The sequence below is a fragment of the Stegodyphus dumicola genome, chromosome 2 (assembly GCF_044657685.1).
Source record: "Stegodyphus dumicola isolate Sdum_Otavi_A_Nest chromosome 2, ASM4465768v1".
NCBI classification, from domain to species: Eukaryota; Metazoa; Arthropoda; class Arachnida; order Araneae; family Eresidae; genus Stegodyphus; species Stegodyphus dumicola.
The window spans coordinates 275,936,043-275,962,776 of record NC_140769.1 but is presented as its reverse complement, the minus strand read 5'-3'; the positions used below and the strand labels follow the sequence as shown (position 1 = coordinate 275,962,776).

The 26,734-nt window shown below is 33.8% G+C and overlaps 1 protein-coding gene across 1 annotated transcript in view; it reads right to left on the bottom strand.

The window, feature by feature from the left end:
- Window positions 1-26,734, bottom strand: part of LOC118203313 (chymotrypsinogen B-like) — a 76,147-nt gene that overhangs the window by 16,216 nt on the left and 33,197 nt on the right. The window contains exons 3-5 of the mRNA XM_085810365.1: window positions 21,093-21,266; window positions 18,543-18,649; window positions 7,163-7,284 (exon numbers count right to left, since the gene is read on the bottom strand). Coding sequence (XP_085666491.1) covers window positions 7,163-7,284; window positions 18,543-18,649; window positions 21,093-21,266 — 403 coding nt within the window. The remainder of the gene's footprint in view (window positions 1-7,162; window positions 7,285-18,542; window positions 18,650-21,092; window positions 21,267-26,734) is intronic.

Below are 26,734 nucleotides of genomic sequence, written 5' to 3'. Positions count from 1 at the left end.
TTTGGGGACCGAAAAATCTGTTTTCTTGGCGGTGGCATTATTTTTGCGTTGAAACTCCAATTTTAATTGTAAAATTTTTTTAAATTGTTTTATCTGTATTTAGTGCTTTATGTTTTTATGTATTTTACAATTTTCAATGAACAACGTTTTAAAACACTTGCCTCAAATCGAGAACTGAATTAATTGAATGAGAAATATATCCGTATGAAATTAGAGGAAATGAGTTTAAATGAAGTGCAGGAAAAATTGTGTATAATTTAATAGGCCGTACGAGGAAGTCATGATGTGGTGTCCATATCAGATATTAATTTTTGTTTTCCCTGGTATCTGTATGTTCGATTTTGTTGTTCTTTTCTTGTATTTCTAACAGTCATTAAATACCAAAAAATAAAAAACCTCTGCTGCTTTTAAAATGTTAAAATACTGCACAACAATTATCAGTCCTTATTTCGCTTGGAAAAAAGTTTTTGAAATGTATTTTTCAGACATTCTGCTTTTCGTAGATTATAGCAGAATCAAACGTATCTGTTTTTGGCTACTTCCAGAAATTCTGATATTTACTTTTAACTAGCAGGCAAACTTAATACAAATTAAAACTGCCTTTAAATAAAATAGCATTTTTCTCTCTGAAATGAATTGACGAGCTTAGAATTTTTGTAAAAAAGGGTTTTATATACAATTAAAAATTTAAAATATTCAAGTTCTAAATGCGAATTTGGGGGTTAGGGGGGGGGCAGATAGGCGAATAATTTCCAATGACTTAATTCATTTATGTATTTAATGCTAAATATTATCAACTCCTTTATTTCAATCGACTCACCAGTGACCAAGCGGTAAAAGTCGCTGAACACTGGTAGTTCGGTCCGAGGTTCGAATCCCGCGAACGGGCTGGCTGCATGGGCGTTTTCGTGGTTTTCCCTATGCGTAACGTGTATACGAGTCAGTTTTCTCAAGTAAGTTCTCCACGAAGGCATCCCTACCCTTAGGCAGATAGCCCTCGAGGCTTTGCCGTAATCACAGAAACCAAACCTTTATTTTAATCAAGGAACAGGAAGCTAAAACTAAAATATTTCAAGCTGTTGTTACAAAATTTTAAGCAAAAATTTGTGGAACAACTGTAGGGTTCTGCTTATTTTTAGTAATAGTTATTTTATTTTGTGAGGATTTACTGAATTCTCTTATTTTCCCTCGCGTTTCCCCGCTACGGTGTTAATAAAGCAGAGGGAACAAGCGTATTTAAACTGTTGGAGCAAAAATGCTAGACAGAGTGTGATTTCGCTGTTATGAGTGCACGTTTGTTAGTTTCTACCAGCTGTGATTCTTACTAGCGGCTACGCATTCTTGCCATCAAGTTAACATCCTGCCGGTGCAGGTTTTCTTTGTCAACCTTTTACTTTATATTGAATTGTATACTCTCGCACTACGCATTATTTTTAAATTTAGTGTTACATTATCGTTTGAGTTCTCAGTGCAAGTGGTCGGTGTTCTGTTTGCAAGCATGTCAGGCCTTGCCATCTGTTAAACAGTTTGTGATCGATAAAAGGGTTTTTTACACCCTTTCCCTGGTTTGTGTTCATGTTCTCGTCTGTGCGAGAATCTGCAAGGTACAACTCTTAAGGAGATCTAAGGAGATCAGATATCTTTAAGAGATCCTTATCCTTAAGATCCTTAGATCCTTATGGCCTTAGATCCTTATACCTTAGAGCTCCTTATACCCTTGAGATCTCTTAAGGAGATTTTATGACAGCCTAGATCAGAGATCCCCAACCTTTTTGTCCCTAAGAGCACATTAGAATATCTGTCGGACGGAGAGCTCTATTTACTTTTTCAAGCTGAATTTATAGTTGGATAAAGTTAATAATATATGCATACTATAATAAAAATAAAAGTCTGAAAGGTTTCAGATTCCAAATTACGTCCAAAAAGGCGTTTTTTTAACGTTTTGTGTGTTACTTTTATTTATTAAATATCATGTTTTTCGCACTTAAACCAGAAAATTCAGTTTAACAACAATATCGCAAAATAATTTTTAAAATGAGCCTCTTTTTAGAATTTCTGATACACAGTTCCGCGCGCTGGAGATAAAAATGTCACCCCCCCCCTGTTAAAGTGTTGCCATGGCTCGCTTTGAAATCCTTGAGTGTGTTAATTAAAAATTCGTTAAAGTTTGAACAAAATAGGAAATCCATAATAAAACCAATTCCAAATTTGGGCTTTCCTGATGCCCAAATTTGGCATCGGAAATCAAAAAATTCAAAATTGGATGTGTCTAGGTACCATTGTTTTTTCACAGTGCGAGAAACATACATACATTCATGTAGATTCTTCATTATTTAATTTCTTTAAATATAATATATGACTCTAATATTTGGTGGCTACAATTTAAAAAGTGATTCGTCATTTATAGTGAATCAACGTAACATGCCAAAACGAAATCAATAACCCTTCTTGGCTAATACCCTTTGGGCTAAAAAAACTGTATCTCTTAGACTGTTTCTCTTAGAAAGGGGGACTAAGCAGTCTGTTTAATTTTACTAGTATTCTAATCACACTTTATTTAAAACTACCAGCTACGGTGCCAGCCTTCGTCTGGCTTTTAAATGTGCCGGGAAAATGCCTAAAGGGAACATCAAACGTTAAATTTAATCACTGCGCAGAATTTTACTCTGCAGAACAACTTCATCAAAAAAAAAAAAAAAAAAAAAAAAAAAAACCCGAAAGCTTTCAGATTTTAAATTTCGTCCAAAGGGGCGTTTTTTTAACGTTTTGTGATTTACCTTTATTTATTAAATATCATGTTCGTTGCCATAATCATTTCAGCAGGCAATGTCTCAAAATAATTTTAAAATGAGTGCGTTTTTAGAATTTCCAATACACAGTTCCGCGGGCTGGAAATAAAGAGTTTTTTTTTTTTTTTCCTTTCCGCAATGTGTTGCCATTGGTCGCTTTTAAATCGCTAAGTTAGTTAATCAAAAATTCGTTAAAAGTTTACAAAATATGAAATGGATAATAAAACAAATTTCAAATTTTGGCTTTCAGGTGCCCATATTCGCAGGAGGATTACGTCATTCAAAATTGGGTGGCTCTAGGTATTGTGGTTTTACCACATTGCGAGAAATATACATACATTTACGCAGATTCATTCTTCATTATTTAATTTCTTCAAATATAATGCACGACTCTAACATTCGGTGGCAACAATTTGAAAAGTGATACCCCGTTTATAGTGATTCGACGCAAAATCGCAGAACGAAAAAACAAATAGTCCTTCAGGGACAAAGCCCCTGTCGACTAAAAAAAAAAAACTACAAATTAAAAAATATATATTACATATAACAAAATTACAATGAAATAAGCAATATCCCTTAATACAAATATTAATTATCCTAATAAATAACTTAACCAACTTCCGTTGCCTTCTCTCAACAAACGTCCAGTATCCAAGCGAAACATTAAATTTAAAAACTTCACATAATTATCGCCCTCATTTTTCCAAGTGGCAACAGTGTTGATTGTCAACAGTCAACAGTCCGGTTATACAACTGAATGGAAAACTGTTGCCTAAACTACATTTCTAAAAGAATAAAACTATTCAATATATGCGATAAAATCGAAAAGGTAAAATAAAAAAAAAGGAAATCTGATTCGAATTTTGAAAAAATCTCTTCGAAGTGCACTGGCTCTTGTCTAGATGAAACTATGTACCAAATTTCGTAGCCCTGGGTCTATTAGCGCAGTACGAACAAAAGGCACACAGACTCTTTCTTTTATTATATGTAGAGATTTCATATTTTGTAAAACTTTAAGGAATTTTTGATTAATAAATTCTAGGATTTCAAAGCGAGCATTGCCAACGTTGTACCGAAAAAAACATTTTTATTTCCAGCGCGCGAGACTGTGTATACGGGTGATATCCTCAGATTGAAGGCATTCGCTTACGATGTTTGCACGGTGAGGACGGGCGTTGTCATCTATAAACACAAATTGTGCGCCCATGGCGCCCCGAAACAAACGTACGTGTTGTTCCAGAATGACGTCCCGATAGATTTGGCTTGTTATAACGTTGCGCGCCTCTAACTAGCACGCAACCAAGAGGTGACTGTCAAAGCTTGTATAAACCACAGAGTCTTATAAAGGGTTTAAGTCCCTTTTTATTCAACGTACTAATTTACAATTGCGTTCTCTTGACGCTTACAAACGGTGCCAACTCGGCAGTCAAAATAAAAATAAGAACCTGAAAAGAAAGTAAAGACAATATTCTAACTACGAGGCTCTCTAAAATAACTAACTCACCGCGTTTTACAAAAGCCGCAGCTAATTCAGCAGACTTGAAGCTCACTGGAACAATTGCAACTACTTCCCGCCAAGCACATAGGCCGCAACGCGGGGTTCTTTAATTCTCTAATACTACCTCCGCGCTCGCTAAGTAAGAATAACTCTCTCACCGAACTTGTTTCCTTCTATTTAAATCATACTACTTCCGCTGATAATTTGAATGCTTGCGCGTTCTACTCAAATTTACATATTCTGGCATTGGCAGTTCCAGGGGAAAGTAAGGCTTGACAGGAAAGATAGTTTAAACTTAAAATAAATGTTAGTTAAAATAAATATAAACCCTACATTGTCATGGTTCCAATTTGAACATGCAGGTCAGTTCTGGAAAACAGAATAATTCCACCCCAAACGAGCACTCCTGCACCACCGTAACGGTGTCGTTCAATGATGTTTTCTTGGTGGTAACGGGTACCTGGAGCTCTCCATATGAAAGTCCGGCGAGAATCAGACTGCAAGCTAAACCTGGACCCCTCGGAAAACATCACACAAGCCGACTGTTGCGGTATCCATAATGCATGCTCTCTACTCCAGGCTAACCGCAGGCGACAATGAGTTGCAGTAAGTGGAACGCATCTGACAGGTCTACGAGCATATAGACCCATCTGCCCTAAGCGTCTGTACACGGTCTGCCTTGAAATTGTCGTACCAGTGGCTGAAGAGAGCTGACGAGATAGGTCTGAGGCAGTAACTGCCAAATACCGGTCCTCATTCGGCGTTGTAACTCTGGGGAGACTTGTCCTGTAACGTCTACTCACATTACCATCATCTTGGAATCGTTTCCAAAGCCTGGAAATGACACCTTGGGCAATTCCAAGTTCGTCTGATACTCCCAGTTGGGTACGCCGACATTCCACACGGCCGATAATTCTACCACGTTAAAAAATCAGCCAAATGCATCCTTTATGTCATTAACTATTCGGTTATTGCACTGAAATGCTTATAAAGCGCCTGCGAACAATTTTACTTCTTTGCCTGTATTCCTTATAGATCACTCTCTTACACTCTCGTCATTGTGACGTACCATCGGTGTCATCTGGTTACTTCCTGAAATTTTCATATGATTCTTGAAGATGTGTGTAGTGATTTTATAGGTGATATATTTATTTTAGAGTTCGATTTCCGCGTGACTCCGAATTATCCTTAATTTATGGACATGAGTGTATATTACATATAGCATAAGATGTAGATAAACAAAAGATTTAAATACATTTAGATATAAACATAATAGTGAAATTTAAATATAATCGGATTTCCATTCTTAAAAAGATTTAAATATAAACGTGTCATCTTTCCTCTTCTTCACATACTGAAAATATTTCCTTTTTTCACACTCTTAGAAATCTAGCTGTTTGGTTCTTCACAAAATATGCAAACAGAAAACTCATCGACGGAACCATTTTTAAAAGATAAAACACAAATCGAACCCGATAACAGCTCAAAAAATCTTTTACACATCAAATACTTTCCGAAATATCCCGCAAAATACTCCTTGAAGAAATGTTGCATTTATTTCGCCGACGGCTCTTATATTAATGCAATCTCAAAGGGATAAAGTTTGTGTTGTTTGGGAGGTAGAATTGGAAGTTTGGGGAAGTTTTATAAAGGAATCCCAATGTTACTTTTCTTTCTGGTATAGGAAATATTTTTTTATAGTTTTTCTTCTTTGATTTCTTGTTGCTTTTTTCCTTTCCTTTTTTGATTTTTTGTGCGATAGTATTGAAACGGATAAGTAGATTTTATATCGGAATAAATATCAACCATTTTTGGAAATGTTCTGTATCTTTATTTCTACGATGGGAAAAAGGGTCCTTCAACACAAGCACTAAAAGCATATTTTTTTATTTGTCTCTGAAAGCGAATAATTATTATCCCATAGGCGTAATTTGCATAGAAGAGCTATTAATTTGCTATGGCATTTTGCGTCGTCTACTATAAACCAGCGTTTCGCTTTTCAAATTGTTGCCTGCTTATAGTAAGTCGATCTATACGTGTAGGACATAGTATGTATCCTCACCATTAACTAAGGCTGGGACATATGTGTCCCAGTTTTTAACTTGAAAATTGTTTGTCAACCCCCCTCCCAATGCGAAATTTATCTTATGATGTATTTTGTTCACTTGGATAGAAAACGGGATATATATATATATATGTAATAATAAAATTCTATAGTCAAGAATACACTTAAAATTCTAACTGTATGTCTTTTCATTTTTAATGGCGACGTTCTCTTATTTGAAAGTACGTGGAATTAAATTCACAGCCCCGTAGTCAAGTTATTTTTCCCGCCTTTTCTACACGTACAGTTATAGAATGTTCTGGAAATATTTAAAGGGAACTGGAATGGCTGACGAGGCTGACGTCATTTCTTGGAAGCTCCGCCTTCCCGGAGGCTATAAAAGGACTCGCAAAGGAATATCGGGGTCTTTTTTTTTAATGTAACGATGCAGTAAACTTCATACAAAAGGTTATTAGTAATTCTTTTTTATTTACTCCGGAAATATGATTTTTGTAACTGCTATTTCTCCTGACCAATAATAAATGGATCCTGTTTTTTAAACTTATCGTCTGATAATTTAAGCTACGACTACATCTATGATTCTTCAGCAATCTATTTATTCCTGAAAAAAGCTAGTACATCACATATATATATTTTTTAATTCGTAGACAAAGGATTAATAAAAGATGTTTCTTTGTCGTAGAATCTTGGAATTCATGTAATTGGCTAATTTCTAGCGGTGTCTCGTTTTTATATGTAGAGAAAGAGACAAATAAGTAAGTAATTAGAATATCTAAAACTGAATCGGAAGAAGTACTTCGTAATATTTACCTGCCAAGGCCAGCTCCCTTTCTTAGCTCTCTTTCCACCCATTATTCTAGAATCTGGAGCGACTTTCGTCACGCCGCAAACGATGTTATCTAAAGGATGGCTCTCGTCCTTTTCTTCCAAATCTGTTGCAAAATATTTAATTTAAAACCAGTATAATGGATGTTAAAGTAAGTAAACAAAAACAATTTGAAAACAAATGACACTGCGCCAGAAAAATGGAACAGTTCTATATCTCCCGTTCTACTAGGGCGATTGACGAAATTCAACTTGCGTTTTTCATGTCTCAAAAGCGCGACTCAGGATATGTATTAGATTTATATATAGCCTTGTTCTAATATAGGTATTTTGACACAAAATCGGACTTTTTCTGAAATAACATACCATTTTTTTTTCCATATTTTCAATTCTACAACTCAAATTATGCCTAGATATTAAATTTTGTAATTTTTGGTCAGAAATTTATGGAAAATTGAAAAATTTATCTTGGCGAATTTTTTTTAAAGTTTGGGCCAAGAATAATTCACTTCGCGAGCTCCTTAATTTATAACAACCTATTTTTCTTTGCCTTTCCTTCCTCCAAACTACCACGTTTTGTAAAAATCGCACGAGTAGTTTTTAAACAGTTAGCTCTCAAAATTTTAGCTCCTCTGTGTGAATTGAGTTTGGTATATATATATTAATCTCTTTTTTTTTTATTAAACTTATTTCTTTCGTATTAAACTTATTTGATCCCAGCTCAGTGGGAGTTTCGAGCACGTTTTTTGTGCGGTGTTCCACGAGAAACTGTACGGCCTATGTTTCTTTGAACAAGAAACTTTGATAGGTGACACACTTCTAGACAAGTTGGAAACCCATTTGTTATCCTAACTGAACACCAATTATGATGATTGCATTTAGCAAAATGGATGGTACTCCGCCCCATTTTTACAGGAATGTACAAGTGCTTCTTAATAGTGTTCTTCACCAACGCCGGAGTGGGCGCGCTGCAGCAGCAGACAGCAAACTTCTTCCCTGGCCATCCCGTTCGCCGGATTTAACACCATGCTATTTCTTTCTTTGGGTGCTTGTTAAAGAGCGAGTTTATGTAGCCTGCGCAAAAAAAAAAAAAAAAAAAAGGGGGGGGAAACAGTTCTGTATCTTCCGTTTTACTGGGCCGATTGTCAAAATTCAAATTTCCTTTTTTTATACTTCGAAAGCGTGACTTATGATTGGTATCAGACTTATATATAGCATTGTGCTAATATAGGTATTTTGAAACAAAATCGAACATTTTCTTAAGGGGGCTCATATACCTTAAACCCCTTATGAGCTTCAAATGATGTAACTGTTGCAAGAATTGAGATATTTTATTTATTTTAAAAGTAATTACCTCCAACCTTTTACAGCTGACTACATAATATAGCTACTTTGGAAATGAGTAACCAGAAGGTTTGTGTTGCCACAAATATTTTTTGTAATTTAATCCGCTTTGTGAAAAAATATTTCGTCATTTTTCCACCTTGCGCGCATATTTTAAAAATGGCTAATGGTACATACTTGAAATTGGATGGAATTCTTTATATGGTCACTATTTTCTAACTGAACCACAAATCTGATGAATATTTTAATATTAAAAAATTTTATGCACGAAAAAATTACAGATTTTTTTAATAAAATACATTTTATAAACTCAACTCCAAATAAAAAATTAACATGAAATTCTCAGTTTTTTTTTTTTTTACAGTAGTTTTCAAATGTTATAAAAGCTATATATAAACTATGGAATTAAAGAATGCGACAGATAATTTTAAACTGTGCGCGCAAGGTGGAAAAATGACGAAAATTTTTGTCACAAAGCGGATTAAATTACAAAAATATTTGTGGCAACACAAACTTTCTGATTACGATTTCAGAAAGCAGCTATATTATGTAGTCAGCTGTAAAAAGTTGGAAGTAATTGCTTTTAAAATAAATAAGTTATCCCAATTCTTGCAACAGTCACATATTCGAAGATCATAAGGGGTTTAAGGTGTATGAGCCAACTTAAATGACATGCCAATTTTTTCCCATATTTCGATTCTACGGCTCAAAATTACGCCCAAAGCGCCAAGTTTTGTAAAAATCGCGGAACTAATCAAGTAAGTTTAATAAAAAATAGATATTAATAAATATATGTAATAAATTCAGGAGCAGAACATTTTTTTTATTTTAGCAAACATGTTGTGGCGACAATTAACTGGGCACATTAATTGTGCCTATTCCAAGAGATTTTACATTTTAGATAAAGTTGCAATAAGAAAGAAATTGCAGACAGACTGCAGTGCGGCCAGGCCAAAGCACAGAAAGCAAGTGCGGAATATTCAGGATGAAATCTTTAGTCAGATTGAGTTAGTTTTGGGTCTCAAAGCATTTTGATTGGATAGGTAATATTGCTGTAAAATTATTATTGGCTGCTTGAGTTTTAGTTTCATTTACGTCAGCAGAATTACGTAAGAGTCATATGACATAGATTTTTCTCAAAATGACGCAGTGAAAATAGAGGTTACTATTGTTAGAATAGAGAAGGGAAATTAATTTACGCTGCCAATTTAATCTTTTACGTATTCTTTATTTTTCTTACATATATATCAAATTGAAATAACATTGAGAAGCTAAAATTTTGAGAGCTAATTTTTAAAAAACTACTCAAGCGATTTTTTACAAAACTTGGCAGTTTGGCATCGTTTGAGTCGAAGAATCGAAATTTGGAAGAACATTGGCATTTCATTACAGAAAAAGTCCTATTTTGTGTCAGAATACCTATATTAGATCAACACTATATATAAATCTAATACATATCCTAAGTCGTGCTTTCGAGACATGAAAAACGCAAGTTGAATTTCATCGATTGGCCCAGTAGAACGGGAGATATAGAACTGTCACCCCCCCCTTTCTTTGGGCAGTGTACCTCAGCATAACCAATTATTTTTAAAAAAATTCTTCTTAAATTTCTCTTGGTTTAAATATAAACGAAAGTTATGAAATTAATGCCAACAAATTAAGTCGAGCCAACCAATTTCAGTTATAAACGCAAAGTGGCTAATACAAGGTGGTTAAAATTAAAACACCCCTACTCTAATCTCTTTATACATCGAACTACTGAATGTAAAGGCCCCAAAATTGTTGAACATGCTGTTCAAGACATTGGGAAACGGATTAAGTGGAAAAAAAATTAGTTCCAGAAACACCGATAGGTGGCGCTGCACAACAGAACATCTGCTGAAAAGACAACAAAATACACTTTATAACAGATTTTATTCGAACGTACCAAACATTTCATATCACAAAGACCTTATCGATGCAAGGGAAGCAAGCTGCTTAATATGATTTCCTTCTTCAAGATTTAAAATCTGCGGTCTTGTTCTGCTACGGATCGTAATTGCTCCATTAAATGCTTCTCACGTGCAGAGTGGTATGTCTTTCAAATCTGCCAAATTTACTAGACGTCGTCGATAAACAAGATTTTTTTAAGTAACTCCGCAGCCAAAAATCACATGGAGTAAGATCTGGAGAACGAGATGGCCAGAGAGCGAAATTTCCCATACAATGACAGTTTAAGTTTCTTAACTTTTTGGTGTTCTTTTTTTACTTCCTTGTACGAAGTAAAAAGGAAGTATTGCAATCGCGAAAAGTTTCAGGCAGCATATTTCAACGAAAATATCCATTTTGACCGCTATCGAATGCAATTTTACGATGTTTTTACATGATATCTGTACCTAAGGACAGAATAAAAAACTCTTTTCCTCCAAAAAATTTACAAAACTGCTTTAAAATGAATTCTGAAGAGAATTTTTCGTGGCGTCTGTACGATCGTATGTACGTACGTGCGTATCTCGCATAACTCAAAAACGAGTAGCCTCAGGACGTTGAAATTTTGTATATAGGACTGCTATAACATGTAGATGTGCACCTCGTATTTGGGTTGCAATCGGCCTCACCAAACGTATATAAATATATTTATATATATATATCCACTCTGTTACCCGGCTCATTGATCTCAGTTTCTTTACTCTTATATGTTCGTAAATTGTACATTTTTTGCTTTAAAAATGATTGAATTATGTTGTTGTTATCTTCCGGTTAAGGATTTTATGCCTTTAGTAAATCTGTGTGCAGTATTTTTAGGATTATCAGGAATTTTAAAGTTGTTTAATTGCTGCTAAGCCTGTTTTTAATGGCGGCCATTGATGTTTACGTTTGAAACAGGAGACTAGTGGATTCGTTGCCAATCTAGAGAAACTTAACTTCGCAACAACAAAGATAACGCCTTCATTTATTATTGCCAATTAAATCATGCTTAATTCTTTCTGGAATTTTTTCGAGGAAATAAGTGTTTGAGATTTACTTCGTAATTTTTAATATAGATATTTTGAGTTTTTATGCATTTTTGCCTTGTCGCGAAGTGAGAATTGAATTAATTGAATGAGAAATACTCAATCGTCTGTGAAAAACTGTTTTTTTATTTATTTATTTATTTATTATTATTATTATTATTATTATTATTATTGCTTAATTTCTTTTATACATCATTCTAGCTTTATTATAGTATTTGAATAGAACATGTGGCAACGATTAGCTAATTCTATTCTTTAAATGATATAAACTTTGTGCATTATGAGTTATAATATGAACGAAATATATACGTTAACTGTTATATAATTATTGGATTATATAACATTTAACTTAGTTTCCGAATTATTATATAAGTTAACTGTTATATAATTATTAATACTGTTAAGTGAATCTAGCGCCAGAGTGTCGCTATGGTAAACAAATACTAGAGTGAATTTTAAAGAATGCATTTATTCTATTGTGGTTTATGCTCGGTCGGCGAAATAGATTTAATTCAATCCAATAAATTTAAATGAAATGCAAGAAAAAAAAATGAGTATAATTTAATATTCTAATACAAAAAAGTCATGTGGTGTACACATCAGATTTTTTTATATCAGCAATAGAAATTAAAAAGGAATATTCCCATACCTGTTTGTTTTTTTTTAATGATTATTTGTGCCTTTTCAGCAAATTTTCCTTTGCACAGCGCTACCTATCGGTGTTTCTGGAACTTTTTTTTTCACGTAATCCGTTTCCCCATGTCTTGAATAATACGTTCAACAATTCGGGGGCCTTTACACTCAGTAGTTCGATATATAGAGAGCTCAAAGTAGGGGTGTTTTAATTTTAACCACCTTGTATGCAGAATTAATAACTACGAGCTATTTTTAAAAGAAAGTAGACAGGAAACAACGAAATCCATTCTTAATAAATCTGCAGCATTTACCAAACAGAAAGCGTAAAGCTTAGAGATAACTTAACGAAAGGTAGTCAATAAAAGCTATTCACTTAATCTAATGGCCTGAGTCAGGCTACGTGAAGGAAGTGCGTGCATGCAGACCGGAATGACCAGAAGTTCCCAAAAGACAGAAGTCCATTTCCTGTCTATCTCGTTAAACAATGTTCACTTAAATGCAAGCGCTATCTTACATAATAAGTTATTAAAATGTCAACATGCTGCAGCGAATACTAACGAAAATCAGGAAGACAAACCTAAGCAGTTACTGTTGACTTAAATAATTTACCTATCGCCTAACAAATCTCGTTAATAAATAGAATTTTCGAAATAATCACACAGAATGGAATTCATGCTTGGAAGCACATCGAAATTTTATTGCGCCTTATTAGATTAATGTTTGTGTGCTTTATTTGAAAAATATAGCTGCAAGCGTTATGTTCTAAAATATAGGAAGTATTTAATATAGGAAAATTAAAAATATAAGAAGGAAAATATAGGAAGGAAAGGAAGTATTGTAATCACAAAAAATTCCGGGTATCATATTCTAAAGAAAGTACCCATTTTGACCACTGTCGAATGCAATTTAACGATGTTTTTGCGTGACATCTGTACGTAAAGGCAGAATAAAGGAGATTCTTTTCCCCAAAACGAATTGTAAAACTGATATAAAATGGATTCAGCAGAGATTTTTTTTCGTGGCGTCTGTACGTACGTACATGTATGCATCTCGCATAACTCAAAAACGAGTAGCCTCACAACGCTGAACTTTTTTTATAGGACTGTTGTTACGTGCAGTTGTGCACCTCCCGTTTTGGTTGCGATCGGCTACCCAGGTTTTTTTATTTTTATATGTTGGTAAATTGCTCATTTTTTGCTTTAAAAATGATTGAATTATGTTGTTCTTATCTTCCGATTAAGGATCTTATGCCTTTACTCAACTTGCATGCAATAATTGTGGAATTATCAGCAATTTAAAAGGACTTAAAATGGATTCACAAGAAATTTTTTCGGGCCGTCTGTACGTACGCATGTATGTATATGTTATAAGTCAAAAACGAATAGCCTCAGACCGTTAAAATTTTGTATGTGGGTCTCCTATAACATGCAGTTATGCATCTCACTTTTTGGTTACAATCGGCAGAACCAAATATACATAAATATATACACATATATACCCACTCTATTACTAGGCGCCGTTAGTTCAGTGTTTATTCTTATATGTTGATAAAGTCTGCATTTTTTCTTTAAAAATGATTGAATTATGTTGTTATTATCTTCCGATTAAGGTTTTATGCCTGTAGTTAATCTGCATCCTATAGTTGTAGAATTATCAACAATTTAAAAGTTGTTTAAATGCGGCTAAGCTTTTTTTTTTTTTTTTTTTTTTTTTTTTTTTTTTTTTTTTTTTGTTTGCATTTGAAACTTAGCAGAATAGTGAACAATGTCTTTCTGCACCTTCTGTGGCTTTTTGCCGAGTGGGATCGAAAGGAAACTTTTAGTTTTGTGCACCCAAAAATCTGACTTCTTACCCGCTGCCGAGTTGCTTGTTTTTGCGTAGAAACTGTAATTTTAATTGCAAAAATTGTTTTTCAATAGTTTTAATTGTATTTGGAGATTCATCTTTTTCCATATCTTTCAATTTTTAATGAAAATATTTTGAGTTTGTACGGATTTTTGCCTTGCCGCGAAGTGAGGACTGAATTAATTGAATGATAAATATATCTCAAATGAAATTCTAGGAAATACGTTTAAAGGAAATGCAGAAAAAATGCATATAATAGCGCGAATATAGTGCTATGTTTCTCGTGAAGTAAAAATTCCGATTGGAAAAATATTCATTATGTTTTAATAAGAAAAAGTAAAATTTTCTACCCCTTTGCGTGGCCATATATCGTCGATACAATTTATGTGAATAATATCTTATGTTGCCAAAATATTATTATCGTAACAAATTGCTAAAATATATAGTTTATTTTTAATAAACAAAAAAATACTTTTTTAAGAGCTGCGTTTATTGTTTTTAAATTGGTTAGTTTATTGCTCAGTAACCTTCAGGATTAAATTTGAAAGTATCTTAAGCTTTACTGAATGACAACACGCTAGCGCGTTTTAGTTGAAAGTATTTTATTTCCGGCCGTGGCAGCACATTGCTTTCACGGAGTTGAGTTGATTAACTAAAATTGAAATATAAATATTTTACATTTTTCTGAATGGCAAAAGTCTCTCGCGCTGAAGATAAAAATGGTTCATTTTGAATAATGTTGCCACTTCTCGCTTTCAGATCGTTGTTAATAAAAAAAATTCGTTAGAGTTTTACAAAAGAAAAAGTAAATTGTAAAATAAATTTAGTTTCTATTGACAGTTGGTACTGAAGAATCATACGAATGTATCCACGAATTTTGCGCTCTAAATTTTTCTGTATTTATCAAATCGTTGTGTGGCAACAAGTAGGACTTGTTCCTCTGCAAGGACCATATAAAAAGTCAAATAGTTAGTTCGGTAAAAATATTGCTTTTATATATCTATAGAATCTTCCTTCTCGTAATATTGCAATTTTTTTTTCATAAAATTCCTTTCCTTTACCTAAAAATTTTCGTATTTGAATGAACTAATGAGTGTTAGATGAGTATTTTGAGGGAATAAAAGTCTGCAGCTACATTTTTCGTAAACCTTATATAAAAACACAATATGGCTTAGTGAAGAAACAATTACTGAAGTCAATAAACGTAACTGAAGGAATAATTGAATGGCTTTCTACGCAGCGGGGCCAAAAGTTAACTTTCAATTTTTTGCACCGAAAATTTGGTCTTCTTGCCCGTTGGCCGAATTGCTTGCTTTGGCATACAAACTTTAATTTCAATTGTAAGGAATTTTTTTTAATATATAAGGTATTTCTCCGACCTTCTTAGCATGCTTTCGTGGAGTAGTGGTCAGCACACTCGACGCGTGTTCAAAAGGTCCATGGTTCGATTCCCGACAAGGGCATTGCTAATTTTTCACGGCGGTTGCTTCGAAATAGCCAAATGTCTCTACAATTCGCCACAATCAGTCCCCCGAGGGTCTGCCCCGAGGTCTATTTTCCTTGGGCTTTGCCAGAAGGATTTGCTTACAACAATGATCTTCATTCATTCTAGCTAGATGGCCAGCCCATTTAAGTCTCCGTAATTTGACGAATTTTACAATATCAGGTTGTTTGTAAATTTTATAGAGTTCTAAATTAGATCTTCTTCTCCACTATCCTTTCACTTGGACCCCACCAAGAATGCAACGTAAGATCTTTCGCTCAAAAATTCCCAGAGCTTCCTCATCGAACTAAAAGGTGGTGAATGCTGATTCTTCACCACCAGGATTTGGCGATAAGGTCCCCTAAAACCGCAGTCGCCCTTTAAAAGAGGGAGTATATAAAGTATTTCTCCGCCTTCTTTGCATGCCTTCGTGGTGTAGTGGTCAGCACGCTCGACGTGAATTCGAGAGGTTCGTGGTTGGAGTTCCGGCAAGGAGTTTCCCACCTCTTGCTTCGAAATAACCAAATGTCTGTATAAACTGTTTTTAACTCTCTTTGATGTTTTAGCATTTTCTCTATTTTTACAATTTTTAATGAAGATGTTTTGAGTTGTTATGTGTCTTTTGCCTTGCTGCGAAGTGAGAAATGAATTAATTCAATGAGAAATATATCTCTAATGAAATTTGAGGAAATAAGTTTGAACGAAGTGCAGCCAAGAAATGTCTATAATTTAATAGGCCGTATAAGTGGGGTTGTCCACATAGCATATTTTAACTAACTCTTCAGTGCTATAATTTTAGCTTGTACAATAAAATATTTTCAAATTATAAACCAGCTGTTACATCCTAAGAAAAATTGTCATATATATCTGCGTAAACAATTAGTTCAAGCAAAATTCTTCTTAAATTGTTGTAGGTTGTAGATTCTCTTGTTTGGTAAAATTCGATGGCTCCATGTACCTTCGTTTTATTACAATACGAGAAACATGGATACATTTATCCAGATTCTTCATTATTTAATTTCTTTAAATATAACACAGGGAGATCTGGTGGCAACAATTTGAAAAGTGAACCGACATTTAAAGTTTCCGACGCAAAATGCCAAAACGAAATTAATAGCCCTTCTGGGCTAACGCCCTTTCATCTAAAAAAAAAAAAAAAAAAAATCTGAAATGTTTCAGATTTTAAATTACGTTCAAAGGGGCGTTTTTTTAACGTTTTGAGTGTTACCTTTATTTATTAAATATCGTGTTCTTTGCACTTAAACCATAAAATTCAGTTCAAGAGCAATATCGCAAAATAATGTTAAATTAAGCATATCTTTAGAATTTCCGATATACACAGTCTCGCGAGCTGGAGATAAAAGTATTTTTTTTTTTTTTATATATATAACGTTGCCATTTCTCGCTTTTAAAGCATTGAGTTTGTAAATCAAAAATTCGTTAAAGTTTTACAAAATATAAAATCTATAATAAAACAAATTCCAAATTTGGGATTTCAGATGCCCATATTCGCAGTAGGATTTCGTCATTCAAAATTCGATGGCTCTATGTACCATTGTTTTATCACAATGCGAGAAATAGACAATCATTTATGCAGATTTTTCATTATTTAATTTCTTCAAATATAATGCAGGACTCTTAACATTTTGTGGCAACAGTTTGAAAAGTGAACCGACGTTTATGAGTCCGACGCAAAATCGCAAAAAGAAAACAATAGTCCTTCGGGACTGAAATCCCTTTGGACTAAAAAAAAAAGGGGGGAGGAAAAAGGGAAGGAAAAAAGAAAAAAAGAGAGAGTATAGAGTTTTTTGTTTATTTTGTTTTGTTTTTTACCTGAAAAGGGCGCTAGCCCAGAACGGCTATTAGTCTCCAAACGGCATCTTGCGTCGAATCACTAAAAACTCCTGTATCACATTTCAATTGTTGCCACCAAATATTATCGCCCTGTATTAAATTTAAAGAAATTAAATAAGGAAGAATCTGCAAAATGTAGGTATGTTTCTCGTTCTGTGAAAAAACAGCGTTACCTAGAGTCATCGAATTTTGAATAACGTAGTCTTCCACTGCAACATGGACTCCTGGAAGCTCGAGTTTTGAATTTCAAATTTTTTTATTGTCTATTTCATATTTTGTAAAATTTTAACGAATTTCTGTTTAAGAAACTCAATGATTTCAATGCGAGCAATGCCAAGTCTGCACAAAAAACAACCGTTTTTATCTCCAGCCCGCAAGACTGTCTATCGAAAATTCTAAAGATATGCTCTTTTTAAATATTTTTTGCGCAAAGATTTCATACGCTCTGGAAACGTGTATATGTCTGTAAATGAAATAAAAGCCCCTCTGGGTCGTAAAATATAAAATCTGAAAGCTTCCATTTTTTTCCATTACATTTTTTATTTCTTATTTGTGGAACTTGCTCATTGAAATCCACAACAATTTTCTTGAAGTTTACAATTAAATTTGACACTATATAATTTCTTCAATTTATGCAATCAAGTGATGTTTTCAGTCAGAATATTTGAATTCCATTACAACGGGTGTGATTTTATAACAAGGATTTGATTGCATTTCCCGACTTTTATTGGTATTGTTTTGCTCAAAGCTGCCGTAGAAACATTAGGTTATTTCGATGCGAGAGAGATGAAGAACGAGCAACGACTTCCCCGGGAATCGAACCACGGACCTCTGGAATACGCGCCGAGCGTGCAGACCACCACACTACGAAGGCATGCTAAGAAGGCGAAAGAAATACATTATATACTCTCTCTTCTAGGGAACCCAATCGCCAAATCCTGGGTGTGGAGAATCATCATCCACCACCCTTTTAGTTCGGGCGCCACTGTAGAGACATTAGGATATTTCGAAGCAGAAGAGATTGAACAATTAGTAACGCCTTCGCCGGGAATCGAACCATGGACCTCTGAAATACGCGCCGAGCGTGCAGACCACCACACTACGTAGGCATGCTAAGAAGGCGGGAGAAATACCTTATACCGCAATCACAAATAAATATAAGAAATAAGCAGCTATGTAAGCAAGAGTATTTTTAAAAACCTTTTCTTACCAACTGGTTCCCGAGGATGTTCGATTTCTTCGCAGTCACCTTCCTCGCTGTAGCATTTTTCGGACTGCTCTTGAACACCTCCACAAATTAATTTATAGCGACACTTTCTGAAAAATATACGACACTGAATTAATTTCTGGATCGTTCAAATGGCCAGAAGTGAGTGAGATTAAACTCTACATACATGTTCGCTATCAGAAGGTGAACCATATATTGTTAGTTTTTATTAGATTTTATTAGTTTAGCTATACTTGAAAATTCTTTCAGTAAAATTTAAACTCTAATTTACCTACAGTGGAACCTCAAGGTTCACTGGGAAAAAAAAAAAAAAAATCTATATTTCCCGTTTTACTGGGCTGATTAACAAAATTCAAATTACGTTTTTCATGTCTCGAAAGTGCGACTTAGGATATATATTAGATTTATATATGGCATTGTTCAAATATAGGTATTTTTACACAATATCGGACTTTTTCTGAAATGACTTGCCAATTTTGTTTTTCATATTTCGATTCTACGACTCAAATTATGGCAAACTGCCAAGTTTTGTAAAAATCGCACGAGTTTTTTTTTTTTTTTTTTTTTTTTAATTAGCTCTCAAAATTTTAGCTCCTCAATGTTAATTGAGTTTGGTATATATTTATTAATCTCTCTTTTTTTTTATTAAACTTATTTTATTCTTCCTTTCATAATATTCGGAGTTTAGGTTCCTTCCAAATAAAATTCGCCCACTTTTTCTGATTTATTTTTAAATATTTGTATTTTTAAATAATTTTTATAAATTTTTCGAAAAAAATTTTGAATTATAATCTCTAAAATCTTTACCATCATTACATTAAAGTAGATGTATTTCTAAACATACTTGCAAAAATTATTTTTTTCAAAATTTCCTAATATGTACGTGAATTTACATATTGGGGCGTTTTGAAATTTGGTATATTCATTATGATGTCTTTCTTTTTCCGCGATTCCTGTTTCCGCGCTTGTGAAAATCATTCCTGTTTCCGCGAAATCACCAAACTTCATTACCCCCCTTCACAAAGGGGTTACATAGTGGGGGGGCGAGTAGACCTTGGCCTCTCCCGAAAGGTAGGAAAGCAAAAAAAAAATAATAATAATTAATTTAAAAAGAAGAATTTTTAAAAGAAATAATCGAAACATATTTATGATCTCAGATCTTTGCATGAATGAAGATAATATTGTATTTAAAATGAGTGCGAGAGAGATATTCAGACTCTGCAATGATTTTGGCAATGCATAAAAAGATTGTTTCCTAAAGTAAAAAACAATATTCTTCCAAATTCTGCATAAAGATCGGTTATAATAAAATTTTTCAGAATAAATATTCGTTCTAAAACGACTTTTTCTTCTAAAACGACGATTTCTTTGTCTTAATTGCCCTTTTACAGCTTTTAATTCTTTCATTTATGCAAATCCAATAAACTACATTTTTATCACTTTTATTCTGAATTCGATACTGATAATCTTTATAAAGGGCTAAGGTTTTTTTTTTTAATTTTAGTTCCAATAATGCCTAAAACATTCATATTGATTAATATAAGATGTGAAAAATAACAGCTAATATTGTAGCAGAATAAAAATATAATGAAACTTAAGATTTCAAGAGGAGCCTAATCTAAGACACATTTTAAATGTAACTTATTCGCAAAGAAACTGTCCAGCCTTTCTTAATGAATCCTGACATCTCATGAGAAGCTTGGGGATGGGGGGGGGGACTTTTTTTTCCGCTCGTGTACAACGGATAAAAGGAAAGGAAAACAGGTTGCTATAAATTAAGAAGTTTGCCTAGGGAATTATTCTTGGCGCAAACGGAAACAAATGCGCCAAGATGCATGCTTAAATTTCTCGCCAAAAATTACAAAATTTAATATCCAGGCATAATTTGAATCGTAGAATCAAAATATGGTAAAAAAGTCGGTATTTTATTTCAGAAATTGTCCAATTTTATGTCAAAATACCTGCATTAGAACAACTGCTATATATAAATCTGATATCTTTATACATATAAGCGGCTAAATTGTGTGTCGCCGATAGTTTATTGTTGCCACTTGGAAAAATGAGCGCGGAAATTAACGTTTCCGTAATTTTTAATTAATATCTCAACCGATTAAAGTCGTACTAAGATTAGAACGGTATCGATGGATTCGGAGAATTTTTTGGAATCCGAGGATATGCGTCTCGAATTTCAACTCGGCGCCGTTCCGTAGATATTCGAGAAAAACGAATTTGGCACGTAGCCAAATCCCTCTAATAAGGAAAATCCAAGTAAGGAAGTGGAAAATGTAGGGAAAACGTAGGGGGAAAACTGGTATATCATAAGTCGCGCTTTCGAGACAGGGAAAACGCAAGTTAAATTTCGACAATCAGCTCAGTAGAGCGCAAGATATAAAACTGCCCCCCCCTTTTTTTTTTTTTTTTTTTTTTTTTTTTTTTTGCGTGTGTGTATGTGCAAGGTTTGCAATGCCTAAGCAGACCTTAACCAATCTCTGAACATAAAGACATAAAAACAAAGTAAAATAACAGTCCTACCTGGTTCTCTTAGTTATGCAGGATTCTGAACATGGAGACCATTTCGACCATTCCGTGTATAGGAATGGTTCCATATGCTGTAGAACTTCGCCTTTAGATGGGCGGTAAGATGAATTCTCATATTTGGGTAACGGCACTGTGATTCTGACCTTGCAAATGACGGAAGGGCATACCCTAAAGCCAAAAATGAAAGTATGAAAAAAAATCCAAAAACTACTGGAATAAATATATATATATACTTTAAAAGGCGATTTAAATACAGAAATAATAATATATAAATCTAAAAACTTCTAGATAAGATTTTTAATCTAAAGAAACAATTTGCTGATTTCGTTTTGGCATTTTGCGTCGATTCACGATAAGCGTTGTTTCACTTTTCTAATTGTTGCCACCAAATGTTATCGCCCTGTATTATATTTAAATAAATTAAATAAGTAAGAATCTGCATGAATGTATGTATGTTTCTCGCATTGGAATCAAACAACGGTATCTACAGCCATCAAAATTTTAATAACGTAATCTTCCATAGAATATGGGCACGTGGAAGTCTTAATTTCAATTTGAAATTTGTTTTAGTATCGATTTCATATTTTGTAACACTTCAACGAATTTTTGATTAACAAACTCAACGATTCCAAAGCGAGCAATGGCAGCACAGTACGGAGGGGAAATGTTGTTTTTTTTTTTTTTTTATCTCCAGCGCGCGAGACTCTGTATCGGAATCTTGAGCTTATTTAAAAAGTATTTTGCGATATTGCTGTTAAACTGAATTTTATGGTTTAAGTGGGAAGAACTTGATATTTAGATATGAGGTATTTCTCCTTTCTTAGCGTGCCTTCGTGGTGTAGTGGTTTTGAACGCTACTGCGGTATTCCAGAGGTCTGTGGTTCGATTCCTGGCGAAAGCGTTTGCTAATATTTCATCTTCCATGCTTCCAAAAAGTACTTAATCTCTCTACAGTGGCGCCCGAACTAAAAGGATGTTGGATAAGGATTTTCCACACCCAGGATTTGGCAACTGGGTCCCCTAAAAACCCCAGTCGCCCTTTAAAAGGGGGAGTTTATAAGGTATTTCTCCCGCCTTCCTAGCTTGCCTTCGTGGGGTAATGGTTCTGCACGCTGGACGCGTATTCCAGATGTCCGTGGTTCGATTCCCGGTGAAGGAGTTTGCCAATTTTTTATCTAGCCCGCTTTCAAAAAATACCTAATGTCTCTACATAGTAACACACAAAATGTTAAAAAAACGTTCCTTTGAAAGTAATTTAAAACCTGAAAAATTTCTGATTTTTTTATTTATTTATTAAAAATCTGATGTTGGATACCACATGACTTCCTTGTACGTCCTATTAAATTATGCACATTTTTTGCTGCATTTCTTTTTAAGCTTATTTCCCCGAATTTCATTACATATACATTTCTCATTCAATCAATTCAGTTCTCATTTCACGGCAAGAAGAAAATACATAAAAACTCAAAACATTTTCATTAAAAATTGTAAAATACAGAAAAACCTCAAACACCAAATAAATATAAAAACCGTTAAAAAATAATTTTTACAATTAAAATTAGAGTTTAAAATAACAACAATTATGCAGAAAGATTCTTCGCTGCACAAAACTTTTGACCCCACTAGGCAAAAGGACACTGAAGTTGGTGCAGAAACTGACTTGGTTCACTATACTACTAAATTTCAAATGAAAGCAAATGACGGCATCATTAGCAAATGAAAAAAAAAAAAACAACTTTTAAATTCTTGAAAATTCTACCACTATTGCATACAGATTAACTAAAGGCACAAAATCCTAAACCGGTTCATAAGAACAATATAATTGAATCCCTTTTAAATCAAAAAATGCATTATTTACCAACATACATGAATAAAAATCTTAACTCACCGAACCAGCTAACAGAGTGTATATATATATATATATATATATATATATTTGTATACGTTTGGTGCGGCCGATTGCAACCAAAGAGGGTTCTGCAGATCTGCATGCTGTAGCAGTCCCATATACAAAATTTCAACATCCTGAGGTTATTCGTGTTTGAACTATGCGTGGGACATACATACGTACGTACGCACGTATGGACGCATGCATGTAAATCTCTTCTGAACCCATTTTAAATCCATTTCACAATCCGTTTGGGGGAAAAGAGTCCTTTATTGTGTCCTTACGTACAAATGTAACGTAAAACCATTGTTCAAGTGTATTTGAGAGCAGTCAAAACGGATATTGTCTTTCAAATATGACACCCGAAATTTTTCGTGATTACAATATTTCCCTTACTTTGTACATGTAAAAAATCTGATGTGTGCATCACATGACTTCCTTGTACGGAACATTAAATCGTACCTATTTTTTTTTTATTTTTTTTTTTTTTTTCCATTTCATTTACACTTATTGGATTGAATTAAATCTACTTCGTCGATAGCGCATAAACCATAATAGAATAAATGCACTCTTTACAATTCACTATATTTGTTTACCATTAAATCTCCTTCGTCGATAGCGCATGAAGCACAATTGAATAAATGCACTGTTTAAAATTCACTGTATTTGTTTACCATAGCAACACTCTGGCCCTAGGTTCACTTAACAGCGCTACATTTCAAGGTTTTTAAACTCAGAATGCAGAAGTTTATATCATTTTAAGAATTATTTAATCGTTGCCACATGTTCTATTCAAATACTATAATAAATCTAAAACGACATATAAAAGAAATTAAGCAAAGAACAGAAACAACAACAACAAAAGAAACAGTTTTTCACAGACGATTCAGTATTTCTCATTCAATTAATTCAGGTCTCACTTCGCGACAAGTCAAAAATACATAAAAACTCAAAATGTCTGTATTGAAAATGATGAAGTAAATCTTAAACACTTATTTCCTCGAATAAATTCCAGAATGGATTAAGCATGGTTTAATTCGCAATAATAAAAGAAAGGCGTTATCTTTGTTGTTGCGAAGCTTACTTTCTCTAAAATGGCAACAAATCTACTATTTTGTTGTTTCAAATATAAACAAGCAATGGCCGACATGGCAAAAATTATTAGGCTTAGCGACTCTTAAACAGCTTTTAAATTATTAATAATTCTAAAAACATTTCATACAGATTTACTAAAGGCATAAAAACTTTAACCGGACGATAAGAACAGCATAATTCAATCATTTTTAAAGCAAAAAATGTACAATTTACAAACATATAAGAGTAAAGAAACTGAGATCACTGAGCCGAGTAACAGAGTGGATATATATATACATATATTTATATACGCTTGGTGCGGCCGATTGCAACCAAAATACGAGGTGCACATCTACATGTTACAGCAGTCCTATACACAAAATTTCTCCATTCTGAGGCTACTCGTTTTTGAGTTATGCGAGATACATACGTACGTACGTACGCACAAAAGCCATGAAAACTTCTCTTCAGAATTTATTTTCAATTAGTTTTACAATTTTTTGGTGGGAAAAGAGTCCTTTATTCTGTCCTTACGAACAGATGTCAAGCAAAAACTTCGTTAAATTGCATTCGGTAGCGGTGAAAATGGATATTTGCGTTGAAATGTGCTGCCTGAAACTTTTCGCAATTACAATACTTCCCTTTTACTGCGTACAAGGAAGCAAAAAGGAAAAAAATATTATCTGGGACCAGTCTTGAAAACTAATTTCTCAAATTTTAAAGAATGTTGAACATGATAAAATAAGATAATCTGAACAAAATAAAGAAACCCTTAAAAAAATATGATTTTCAACTAAGCAATATTTCATCGCTCCTCATTTTTCATAGATTCTCTAAGGACGCCATTTTTTTTTTTTTTTTTTTTTCCCCTTTGAGAACATACAGACTCCCCGTGCACCACAACCACATATGTACAACACGGGACTTACAGAAGTAAGTTAACTAGAACATTAAAGGTTACATGTATAAATAAACATTAAAAATTACATGCATAAATAAAGCGAACAAAAGCAGAGAACAGCAGTCTGGACTTCACGAAAACAGATAAGTTCACTGGCCGAGTCACTCCGAACATTTTCAAATCGTTCTGTAAGCATAATCTAGGACCATCAAATATAGGGCACGAGAAAATCAAATGTTCCACATCCTGAAGAACTCTTTTTGAACATTCACATAAATTGTTTGATCGTAGATTAAAACGAAACAGATAACTTGCAAATTTACCGTGACCAGATAAAAACTGAGACACTTTAAAGTTTAACGAGAGAAAAGACTCGGAATTCAGTCTATGGTAAATAGAAGGAAGGAACTTTTTGGTGACTTCAGCATTACAAGATGAAATGTATTCCTCATTCCACATAGCTAAAAGCTTTTTATAATGAAAGGACTTCCAATAACTCTTTGGAATGCTAATGTTGATATCAATGGGTAAATTTAAGGCATCTTTAGCTAAGAAATCAGCTCTTTCAGTTCCGTAGAAACTATGATGAGCACGCACATAAGCAAAGCAGATATCAATACCTCTAATTCTAAGTGAACTAACAGTTACTAGGGTTTCGATAACTAATTTATCGCAGCTGGTAATACTGTTCAAAAGTTGAAGAGAAGAAAGAGAATCAGAACAAATAAGGTACTTTGAGGATGTTGTCCCATGATCCTGGATCCATTTGACGGCAAGATAAATGCACAGAAGTTCTGCTTGAAAAACTGTACATTCATTCCGTATACGGTGTCTAAGAAAACAAATCTCGGAATGGCCTTCAAAAAGAACAAAGCCAATCTTGTTGTTCATCTTGCTTCCATCTGTAAAGAAAACCATATGAAAACTTATTTCATCAGTCTCTTTATAATCGCAGAAATTTATGGGTTCTAAAGAAGCGGGATGAGGAAGATCAGTGAAGGGGACAATTCCATTAATACAGTCTTCCAAAGCATGAGTTGCCAATGACTCAAAAATATTATTCTTATATGCAATTTCAAAATCAATAGGCGGAACTCCTGCAAGAACAAAAGTAGCCTCATAGCTTAAGGTTCTATAACCACTAATAATACGAAGAAGAATTCTCCGTTGAATCTTTCTTAAATTTCTTTTGTTAACCTTCTTGGCAAGAACATGTCCCCAAGCACGACAGCCGTATGAAATGAAAGGTACAATACACTGCTTATACATGAGTTTCGTAACATCGTAGCTTACTCCAAAAGTACTTTTGGCAATTCGGTGAAAGCCATTAATAATTTTTTTCACATTTAGCAGAAAGGAATTCAATGTGCTTTTTCCATGTTAATTTTTGGTCAAGAATGACACCAAGATATTTAACATTTTCTACAAATTCCAACGGAGAATTATCCAGCATCAAAGAAGCAATATTTTGTTCATCAAACGTACTGGGAACAAGCATAGCTTTACTTTTTGAAGGATTGAAAGTGAGTTTATGAGAAATCGCCCAACTGGAGACAAAATCTAGAACTTCTTGTGCTCTCAAAAGAATGTTATTCAAAATCCTTCCTTGGAAAATTAATAGTAAGTCGTCTGCAAACGCAATTTTTAAACAACCGTCGAGATGACTTAAAAGATCATTTATGATTATGTTCCAAAGAGTAGGTCCGGATATAGAGCCTGGAGGACAACCTTTTTCTAGAGAATAAACCTTAGCTTCGTTCCCAAGCTGAAGCT